General features: G+C 37.7%; 1 protein-coding gene across 1 annotated transcript in view; it reads right to left on the bottom strand.

The window, feature by feature from the left end:
• The window catches only part of LOC128666770 (gastrula zinc finger protein XlCGF57.1-like), a 120,456-nt gene that overhangs the window by 43,030 nt on the left and 65,371 nt on the right, over nucleotides 1–12,055 (bottom strand). The window contains exon 3 of the mRNA XM_053721556.1: nucleotides 10,483–10,566. Coding sequence (XP_053577531.1) covers nucleotides 10,483–10,566 — 84 coding nt within the window. The remainder of the gene's footprint in view (nucleotides 1–10,482; nucleotides 10,567–12,055) is intronic.

The raw sequence follows: 12,055 nt of genomic DNA, 5'->3' as shown, positions 1-12,055 counted from the left end.
AGGGGGGTATACGATACCAAATGAAGCCTTCTAGGAACCTTTTCATCTACTTCCAGACCCACACACATGCAGCTGCATGTATTGCTCTCAAAAGTAACTGCGCAGTAATGGCGCGAAAATGAGGCTCTGCCTACTACAGAGAAGGCCCTTCCTGACTGGGAAGGTGTCTAAACCAGTGCCTGACGTAAAAAAACGTTCCCCAAAGTTATCAAGTGTGAATTTCAACATCAAACTGTATAAAATGCCCAAATAAAGCAATCGATCTAGCCCATAAAAGTGTCTACCAGTTTTATAGCCCATATTAAGCCCTTTATTCTGTTTGAGACTAAGAAAATGGCTTACCGGTCCCCATGAGGGGAAAATGACAGCCTTCCAGCATTACACAGTCTTGTTAGAAATATGGCTAGTCATACCTTAAGCAGAAAAGTCTGCCAAGTGTTCCCCCCAACTGAAGTTATCTCATCTCAACAGTCCTGTGTGGGAACAGAAAACGATTTTAGTTACTGCTGCTAAAATCATACTCCTCTCACAAACAGAACTCTTCATCCTTTTCTGTTTCAGAGTAAATAGTACATACCAGCACTATTTTAAAATAACAAACTCTTGATAGTAGAATAAAAAACTACAACTAAACACCACATACTCTTCACCATCTCCGTGGAGATGCTGCTTGTTCAGCGGCAAAGAGAATGACTGGGGTGGGCGGAGCCTAGGAGGGACTATATGGACAGCTTTTGCTGTGCTCTTTGCCATTTCCTGTTGGGGAAGAGAATATTCCCACAAGTTATGGATGACGCCGTGGACCGGACACACCAATGTTGGAGAAATTTAATTTATACCAGTCTTGAGGATTATTACTTAAGAGTTATTCCTAGATATGTAATCATGTGTGCCATATAGATAGCGTGCTCACTCCCGTGGAGTTTCCTAGGAGTCAGTACTGATTGGTTAAAATGCAAGTCTGTCAAAAAAATGAAATAATGGGGCAGTTTCCGGAGGTTTAGATACAAGGTAGTCACAGCTGTTAAAAGTATATAAATATAACCATGTTTGCTGTGCAAAACTGGGGAATTGGAAATGAAGGGATTATCTATCTTTTTAAACAATAACAATTCTGGAGTAGACTGTCCCTTTAAGTACAAGACAGCCTGTAGTAAATAAGCAGTATAAAGCATACAACTAGTTAACCCAATGGGCAGAAAATGCACAATGTAAAACTGATAAACCCTTAAAAAGGTAAACAGTAAACATAAGGTACTGTTCAAATAAGTGCTGAAAAAACTGTAAGAAAGAGTAAAAAGGCTTACTTAGCAAATAGCACAGCACATAAAATACATTGTACCTCAAATTTGAAGCCAAGCTCTGATGATCAGAGAACCTTACTGCAAGCTGAAAATGTGATAGCAACACCTGAAAGGATTATAACACAGAAAAGGCACACTAAAAAGCGTGATGAAACAGCTACCCCTAAGCGCGCCTGTGCTATCGGTGAGTGCCAACGCTGAAAATACGAAAATGTCAAGCAGAATTTTAGCGCAGATGGAGAAAATATAAATACTGTGCATAGCTCAGAAGCTGGTGGGCTAAGTGCAGGTACTTACCCCTCAGCACCCTGGTCCACTGTACTTACCTCAGCTGGAGCAATTTGAAATGTGTACTGTGTTTATGTTTGTGTTCTCTTTGAGGTGCCAGGACCCTCATAAATACTTTGTAGTACACACAGAAGAGACCTTTATGGCTCAAACTGTCAGCAGAGGGCACGATAGAACACAGAGCCTCAATCCAGGAACTACACTGGGGTCAGTGATATGACAGCCAGCTCTGTACATAGGTGCTTTTATCAGAAATAATGTTTCAGGAACATAAAGAATGCAAAATATATGGTGTTGGGTATCAACATACTCCTCACAATATTCCTAAGAGATTGTATATATGCAATAGATTTACCTAGCAGAAATTATGTGTTCTATAATTTCAGGCAAAGACTTTGAGTTTATTGACTGTCGTAAAAGATAGGGAGCATTCCAGCCCCTGCAAAGAGGGAGGGTCAAGCAATCTGATATCATAGAAAGAGGTATAAAATGTTGTGTTTTAACATGTAAAGTTGCTCTTCTTACATGGGAGGCTGTATACCAAGAGAGTGAGAGACCATCTTTTCCTGCCAATCTCTCTGGCACATTTTAAAAACTGTTTGCTTATGTAATTCTATTTGTTAATATCTTTTTATTATTAATGCATTGTGCTAATTTTTCGCATACTAAACCTTCATTTATTAAGTTTTGACCTTTGTCTAATATTTGAACCACGTTACTGAAAGAGACTGGTAGTATTAAGACTGGTAGTATTAGTACTGTGATTTTATGTTATTTTTTGCTAAATTGTAATCTGGGATTTAATTTGTGATTTTCTGGGTTTTCCTTAAGATTTCCCATATCATATAATCTTAAGTGGTGGCAGCTAAATATAGTGTTAGTTTAGTGTGGGTGGCATTAAAGGGGAGTTTTGGGCATTTATTTTACATCTAGCACATACTAAAGAGTGTTGTTAACCCTTGAACCCACTGAACTAAGTCACAGGCTTGTTGAAGTGGCTAAACTGTGACAGAGTAGTGACAGTAGAAGGGGTCTGATAACCCTTTCTGTGCCAAACAAGAGACTGGCGCAGGGTTGGTTAACCTTGGTCGTCACATACACCTTACATTTTTAAGTGTGGTGAGCAGCTGCAATTAGTGGCATTCTAATTACCAAAAAGCAATGAAAAACCATATAGGTCTGCGTTTTCTGAACTAAGGGGATCCCAGAGAAGCTTTTACAACCATTTGTGCCATGATTGCACAAGCAGAATGTACATTATTTCAGTGAGAAACCCAAAGTTTGTTTTATTTCATCGCATTGGTCGGTAAAATGGTGGCATGAAATATACCAAAATGGGCCTAGATCAATACTTTGGGTTGTCAACTAAAAGACATCCGACGCGAAGCATCCTCTTCTTCCGACGGACTAACGACAAATGACTGTTCCTTTAAGTGACGTCATCCAAGATGGCGTCCCTTGAATTCCGATTGGCTGAGAGAATCCTATCAGCCAATCGGAATTAAGGTAGGAAAAATCTTATTGGCTGATGCCATCAGCCAATCGGATTGAAGTTCAATCCGATTGACTGATCCAATCAGCCAATAGGATTAAGCTCGCATTCTATTGGCTGATTGGAACAGCCAATAGAATGTGAGCTCAATCCTATTGGATCAGCCAATCGGATTTTCCTACCTTAATTCTGATTGGCTGAAAGGATTCTATCAGCCAATCGGAATTCAAGGGACGCCATCTTGGATGACGTCACTTAAAGGAACCGTCATTCGTCGTTAGTCCGTCGGAAGAAGAGGATGCTCCGCGTCGGATGTCTTGAAGATGGACCCGCTCCGCGCCGGAAGGATGAAGATAGAAGATGCAGCTTGGATGAAGACTTCTGCCGTCTGGAGGACCACTTCTGCCCTGATCGGATGAAGACTTCGGCCCGGATTGGATGAAGACTTCGGCCCGGATTGGATGAAGACTTCGGCCCGGCTGGGTGAAGACGGCTCAAAGTAGGGTGATCTTCAGGGGGTTAGTGTTAGGTTTTTTTAAGAGGGGATTGGGTGGGTTTTAGAGTAGGGGTATGTGGGTGGTGGGTTGTAATGTTGGGGGGTATTGTATTTATTTTTTTTACAGGTAAAAGAGCTGATTACTTTGGGGCAATGCCCCGCAAAAGGCCCTTTTAAGGGCTATTTGTAATTTAGTATAGGGAATTTTATGATTTTGGGGGGCTTTTTAATTTTATTAGGGGGATTAGATTAGATGTAATTAGTTTAAAAAATTGTAATTTCTTTTTTATTTTATGTAATTTAGTGCTTTTTTTTCCCTTTCGTAATTTAGTTTATTTAATTTAATTGTAAATTAGTTTAATTTAGTTAATTAATTTATTTATAGAGTAGTGTTAGGTGTAATTGTAACTTAGGTTAGGATTTATTTTACATGTAATTTTGTATTTATTTTAGCTAGGTAGTCAGTAAATAGTTAATAACTATTAAATAACTATTGTACCTAGTTAAAATAAATACAAAGTTGCCTGTAAAATAAAAATAAATCCTAAATTAGCTACAATGTAACTATTAGTTATATTGTAGCTATATTAGGGTTTATTTTATAGGTAAGTATTTAGTTTTAAATAGGATTCATTTACAGGTGGCCCTCGTTTTACAACGGTTCAATTTACACCGTTTCAGAATAACAACCTTTTTTTCCACTCATGTGACTGCTATTGAAAAGCATTGAGAAGCAGTGCATTTATTAAAATAGCCAGTAGGTGGAGCTGTCCGCTTGTGTTGCAGCAAAGCCAAGCAAGCTGAAATCAATCAGTTTAACCAGACCTGGGCTATTGAGCAGATTTCAAAGGAACAAGATCTTCCTGTCTATAAATCAGTCCAGATTGGAATGCATAGAAAAAAAAAACTGTTTGCAGAAAGATGCAAGTGAAGTCTGTGTTGTGTGATTATTTTATTAGGTTTATAATGCTGTTTAGCATTTAAAGTCTTCATTTCAAAGCTTTAAAAATAATGTATTAGGTGTTACTTATGACAATTTTGAGAGGGGCCTGGAACCTATCTCCCTCACTTCCCATTGACTTACATTATAAACTGGATTTCAATTTACAACGGTTTCGATTTACAACCATTCCTTCTGGAACCTAACCCCGGCGTAAACTGAGGGCTACCTGTATTTAATTATAGCAATTTTATTTAGATTTATTTAAATTAGATTTAAGTTAGGGGGGGTTAGGGTTAGATTTAGGGGTTAATAAATTTAGTATAGTGGCGGCGACGTTGGGGCGGCAGATTAGGGGTTAATAATTGTAGGTAGGTGGTGGCGACGTTGGGGTGGCAGATTAGGGGTTAATAATTGTACGTAGGTGGCGTCAACGTTGGGGGCGGCAGATTAGGGGTTAATAAATATAATGTAGGTGTCGGCGATGTTAGGGGCAGCAGATTAGGGGTTCATAGGTATAATGTAGGTGGCGACGATGTTGGGGGTGGCAGATTAGGGGTTAATAAGTGTAAGATTAGGGGTGTTTAGACTCGGGGTTCATGTTAGGGTGTTAGGTGTAGACATAGAAATTATTTTCCCATAGGAAACAATGGGGTTGCGTTAGAAGCTGGACGCTGCTTTTTTGCAGGTGTTAGGTATTTTTTCAGCCGTCTCAGCCCCATTGTTTCCTATGGGGAAATCATGAACGAGCACGTTTAGCCAGCTCACCGCTACCGTAAGCAACGCTGGTATTACAGTGAGATGTGGAGCTAAATTTGCTCAACGCTCACTTTTCTGAGGCTAACGCAGCCATTCAGAAAACTTGTAATACCAGCGTTGTTTAAAGTGAGCGCTGGAAAAAAAAGGCTCGTTAGCAACACACCCCTGTTACCGCAAAACTCGTAATCTAGGCGATAGTTAATTTATACAATACTGCAAATATCATATGGAAATTGAGAATAAAATTAGGCTTATAGCAGAAGTATTAAATGTTGTTACTTTGTATTGATTTAAATGAGTGTATACAATAAATATTATTAAAATATAAAACATTTTGTTGGCAGGGAAATTGTTAAAACGAAATAGTTTCATTATTTAAATCGGCATTTAAGAATTAAGATAATAGTCAAGACTTAAAACTCACTTGGCCCGCGATCGATGTCAACTTCAGATTTGTTATAATATTTTGAAGAAAAGTCAGACAGAGCATGCGCGTCTCATGGACGAGCATGGTGCAGAAAGTAGGATGATAATGGTTTAACGCATGCGCTGATGACTCGCGTGACGTTTCAATCGATGGGCTGAAGCCCCCCCGGGGGGAAAGAGATCATTGGAGGATAAAATATAACTATGCTGTCAATCAATAAGAACAAAATGGCGGGCAGAGGAAAGTTTGTTAGCGTCGGCATCTTATAAAGGTAATAAACTGAGTTATGGAATCCAATATGTAAAAAACTAATTAAACTGGGTCTATTTTTAAACAAACTGTAATATGGCGTTAACGAGTGTTGTGAACTTTACCTTACCTTTAATATTAGCGTTGGTTATGCAAAACTGGGGAATGATAATAAAGAGATTATCTATCTTTTTAAACAATAAAAATTTTCAAGTAGACTGTCCCTTTAAGGCAAATACAAACACAGCATTATAGAAAAAACATGAATGTTTATTCACAGCCAATGATAACTGCTAGTAAGGAAAGGTTACTGGGCATGAAGTAGCAAAGCTCTGGAATGTTAGGATTGTTTTAAATTATATCCCACCCCCAAGGCAGAACATGCAGTGATCTGAGATGTCATCGCATGAAAATGCAGCATGTCCGCATAAAGAACAGGACACATGCAGGAACTTTTGCTTTGCAGTGCTGTGCCACATAAGGCTGTTCTCTTGAAACACACAGTGCAGCCAGGGCACTGCGCTAAGTTTTCCTTATCACAGTGCAGCCAGAGCAAATTGCTGTTTGAAGAGAACAGTCAATTATGGAACAGCACATTGATTGATGACTGACGCTGCCCCCTAGCTGTTCCCAAAAAGTAAAACAGTAACTCCAGAATGTAAGATGCTCTTTTGAGCAATGCACATTTTGTATTAGTAAATTACTATTACAAAACTTAAAAGGATACTAAACCCAAAGTTTTTCTTTCATGATTCAGATAAAGCAGCAATTTTAAGCAACTTTCTAATTTACTCCTAACTATCAATATTTCTTTGTTATCTTGCTATCTTTATTTAAAAAGCATGAATTTAAAGCTTAGGAGCCAGCCCAATTTTAGGTTCAGCACCCTGGATAGCGCTTACTTATTGGAGGCTACATTCAGAAAACCAATAAGCAAGCATAACCCAGGTTCTCAACCAAAAATGGGCCGACTCTTAAAGGGACACTGAAGCCAATTTTTTTCTTTTGTGATTCAGATAGAGCAGGCAATTTTAAGCAACATTCTAACTTACTCCTATTATCAATTTTTCTTTGTTCTCTTGCTATCTTTAATTAAAAAAGAAGGCATCTAAGTTTTTTGGTCCAGAGTGCTGGACAGCACTTTTTTATTGGTGGATGAATTTATCCACCAATTAGCAAGAACAACCCAGGTTGTTCACCAAAAATGGGCCGGCATCTAAACTTACATTCTTGCATTTTAAATAAAGATACCAAGAGAATGAAGAAAATTTGATAATAGGAGTAAATTAGAAAGTTGCTTAAAATTCCATGCTCTATCTGAATCATGAAAGAAAAAATTTGGGTTTAATATCCCTTTAACAACTTTTTTTTTCTCTGCAATACATTATAAAACTTTAAAAATTGCTACCTCTGGGTATCCCACATATTCTGTATCATGCACGTTCACCATATTATAAAAAAAAATATCACACACAATCACAAAACATCATTCAGATTCCAGATAACAGAAAACTCCAGATCCTATAAAGTAACACATAAATATAATGCACTTGCAAATAAACATGTTGCCCTATGGTGTACAAAATATTATACGTGTCTAATAGCCATAAACGCCCATCTTATCAGGATAGCAGAACAAAAAGAGTGACATCACGTATGGCAACTCTGCCCATCCTCCTTTACCTAAAATGACTCTGTAGGGGGTGAGCCAAGATAAATGGTTCTCAGCAGATTAATATACTAACCAAGAAATAATCAGAAGAAATAACAGCAATCCAGCTAGCGCGAAAACATTGAAGTTTTATTCATGTATTCTTGTAGGTATACACAGGACATGAAGGCTCCCCAAGATGTGCACTAAACAATACTTTTACGCATGTGACAAAGTGTGACTTCTCACATGAAACGCGTAAGAGGATTGTTTAGTGTACATCTTGGGGAGCCTTCATGTCCTGTGTATATTGTCAGGGTATCTGTGAAGTAACCCTAAATAAAGATGTATCATGGAATCTAATATTTCATTTTTTTACTTCATATAATCTAATTTGACATGAATTGTGTGGGCTGTAGCCATGGCAGACCAACCCCCACTTCTTCTTGGTTACATAGGATGCATCGCAGGCCTTGGTTCCGAATTCATCAAAAGAATTGTTTTCATAGTTATCTTAGAAAGAACAAAAGGTTTAGACCGTTGTATAAGATAAGGCCAGTGGGCCACTTCCAAGGTAAATATTACCAGTTTGGAGACAAGTATTTGTGAATAAGTCAGATAAGAAAACACCAAGGCCCAGGAATATAATAATTAGCACAGACCTGTTAATTGCCCCTAGACCTCGGATACACGTCTGTGCTGGCTAACAGAAACACATGTTCCATTGTAGCTGTTAAATTCATTTTAAAATACAACTGGGATAAGTTTCAATACTGTATAAAAATGTATAATTCAATGGATCTGAGAAATGCATTTCAGGTTTGTAATAAATCTAATGGATAACATATTCTTATATTTTTCAGGCATCTACTAAGCACATAAGTGGTTTGTGTTTTAAATAGTGACGTGTTTTATACACTCAGCAAGAAATATGCAGATATGAAATATTTATATGGGATAGTAATAAATATGAAACCACATATGATTGCTGATCTCAAGGTATGTATGTGATGTTAAGATGATGGCTGAGATATTAATTGGATCCATCCTAAAAGAATTAAAATCCTTTTAAATACCCATATATTTTAATTGTATAAGAATTACTTTGTATTATGAGAAATGTATCATATCTGGTCTTGAAATGCTCAGGATGAGTGGTGTGACGTGGTCCACTAGACATGGAACATGTGACTTATTAATACTAAAAAATATAATACATTGTAAGTATATATATGAATCTATACTAAACTGTAGCAGCATTGATGGTAAAACTGCATTTCTGGTTATCAGCTGCCACCTATAGTTCAAAAATGGTATTACAACCAAAAGGCATTTGGCTACTCAGGAAGGCGTTTCCCAAAATAACCTATGAGATGTTCAGATCCGAGGGCGAATGAGAAACAATCACCGGTAAGGGCCTATCAAAATCTTGTGGGAATGATTAAAATAAAAGGTGTCACACACAGTAGAAGAGGATACAGACAGACTCAAAGAAGCATCAACTTTTGGAGAGAAATATACATAGGCTTTGGTGCCAAGTATATTCTTTGCCATTTTTGGGGACACTTTCTTGAACAAAGAAAGATTAACAATTATTGAGGTCTATACCTTTTGAGCATTGTGAGTAAACCCTCCATAGATAACCCACAAAAAATTCTGGAAACTGAATAATCATTTGCTTACTTGGGTAAAGTATAAGAAACTGTTAAGTATATATAATATTTAAATTGAAGGCTATAGTTAGATTACAGCTAGTAAATTTAAAGAGCATACTTTGTATTTTAAACTCATATTCATAGTCCTGGGTAGTTTAATTGCTAAATAATTTATTTACTAGATAGGGTTTTACACTCCAGATTTATAAGTCAGTCATTACAGTGAACTCTTTCAGAACTGTACATAAACTGGTTATTGTGATTAAATCGCTGGTAGTTATAAATTAAGCATAGTAAGTGGGTAATCCATATTGGACATTGAACTAGATTTATTGGTTAATAACAGACAATTCTGGTAGTTTATTGTGGTATTTTAATGTGTTCATTGTGAATAAGGTAAATTGTAAAGGTATATTTTTATGATCTTTGTATAGAATATTGTAACAGTTTAAGCTTGTATAGTTTGATTCATATCTGGTTTCTATAAATATAATTCAATGTGTTTATAACTTTAACAAATATAAAGAATTTACAAATAAAATATTGATTTTAATTGTTTCGCATATGCATTTTATTGGGGGTTTGTTTTAAAAAATAATTATTAAATAAATTGTATTATAACCCGGCTATATACTGACAATATCTACAAGAATACATGAATAAAACTTCAATGTTTTTGCACTAGCTGGATTACTGTTATTTCTTCTGATTACTGCTGCAGCGGCCTGGATCCGCTTCACAGCAACAGTTATTCATAGTCAAGACTTTAAGGTTCATGTCCTATTTTCTACGTCATGATGACAGAGGAGGAGTGACCTCTTGACGCCGTTCCTGCCCCCCTCATGCTGTTCCTGGACTAGCTGCTTTACAGCAGCCGAAGGACGCGCGTTTTCAGGGGGACATTGCAGCGTTTAGTGAGAATCATTCAACTCCCACTCCTGCACAGTTTTCTATGTTCACCCAGGAAAAGCTGCTTTCCACGCAGATGGAGGGTGCTACAACATACTCGAAAACTAAAAGCTCAGAGTTCCACTTATTATACATTTAAATTAGACACAGAACTGTTTTGACTTTCATAACAACTGATACCTAGGGACGCTTTCAACCTGTATACATAAGTTGTATTGTATCAGTTCACTTATCCTGAATATAATTTCTTTTTAAAAAAATATTAAACAAGACAATGGACTCAATCAACATATTTACTATTTCATTACTCACCATTAGCAAATGGAAAAATGGGCATATACAGCTCCTCTTTGCGCTCAATCTTTCTAACAAGTAAAGGTTTCACACGAACATATCCTGTATGGACATAAGACACAAGTTGTGTAAGAAAGAAATCACTATACAGAGCCAAACACTAAGGATTGCCCTTAGCTGGTTAGCCAATAAAAAGTACTTACCCAGGTCCTAACATTTAAAAGTATTTTAATTTATGGCAAATAAACAAGCTATAACTTGTAATTGACCTTATAATCTGCATATGCTTACCTGATAAATTATTTTCTTTCCTGGCAGGGAGAGTCCACAAATTCATTCATTACTGTTGGGAAATACAACAACTGGTCACCAGGAGGAGGCAAAGACACCCCAGCCAAAGCCTTAAGTATCCCTCCCACTTCCCCTACTTCCCCAGTAATTCAGCAGAGGGAAAAGGAAAAGTAAGAGAAACACTAGGGGTATAGGAGGTGCCTGAAGTAAAGGAAATAACTGCAGCCAGAATAAAAAATATTAGGGCGGGTTCGTGGACTCTCCCTGCCAAGAAAGAAAAGAATTTATCAGGTAAGCATACATTTTTTGTTTTCTTTCTAATGGCAGGGAGAGTCCACAAATGAATTCATTTATTACTGTTGGGAACCCAATACCCAAGCTAAAAGAGGGCACATTATGAGCAGGGAGGGAAAGACAAAGCAGGCAGACCTAAACTGAAGGCACCACTGCTTGCAGCACCTTTCTCGCAAAGGAAGCCTCTGCAAAGGCAAAAACAGCAAACTTGTAAAACTTTGGATAGGTAAAGAAGGTCAAAAGGCAGCCTTACAGAACTGATCCACAGAGGTTTTGTTCTTACAGCCCCAGAAGAAGATACTGCTCGAGTAGAATGAGCCGTAATCCACTCAAGAAGAAGTTGTCCTGCCACCACCTATGCCCTATGGATGACGCTACGCAAGCAAAAAGAAAGAGTAGTCACATAGGCCCTCTGACCCTTGCACTTACCAGAATACAACATGAAACGAAAACGAGAGAGAGACGAAAGTCCTTAGAAGCATGAAGCTAGAACTTCAAAGCTCGGACCACATCTAGATGATTAACCAACGTTCCCTTGAAAGTATGGATTCAAATAAAAGGAAGGTACCACAATCTCCTGATTGAAACCTTGAGTAACAAACCCAACCTTATACGCAAGACCGGTTTATCAGCATGGACGATAAGATAAGGTAAAACTCTGCGAACAGAAGAACATGAAACCTTCCAAGACAAAAGTTTAATGACAACGAAATGCATAGGCTAAAACGGAACATGATGAACACTAAGAACAAGATTAAGGCCCCAAGAAGGAGCAACTGGCTCAAACACAGGCCTAATTCTAACAAGAGCCTGAACAAAAGACTGAACATCAGGAAGGTTAGCCAGCCTCTTATGAAGCAACACAGAAAAAGCAGAAATCTGCCCCTTTAGAAAACCAGAAGACAAACCTTTCTCCAAACCATCTTGGAGAAATAAACAAAATGTGAGGAATCCTCACCTTGAGCAAAGGTAAATCTCATTCCTCAAACCAAGAGAAATAGGTGAG

This window comes from Bombina bombina, chromosome 7 (genome assembly GCF_027579735.1).
Source record: "Bombina bombina isolate aBomBom1 chromosome 7, aBomBom1.pri, whole genome shotgun sequence".
Lineage (NCBI taxonomy): Eukaryota > Metazoa > Chordata > Amphibia > Anura > Bombinatoridae > Bombina > Bombina bombina.
Note: the sequence above shows the minus strand (reverse complement) of the source record. Positions and strands in the feature narration are given on the sequence as shown.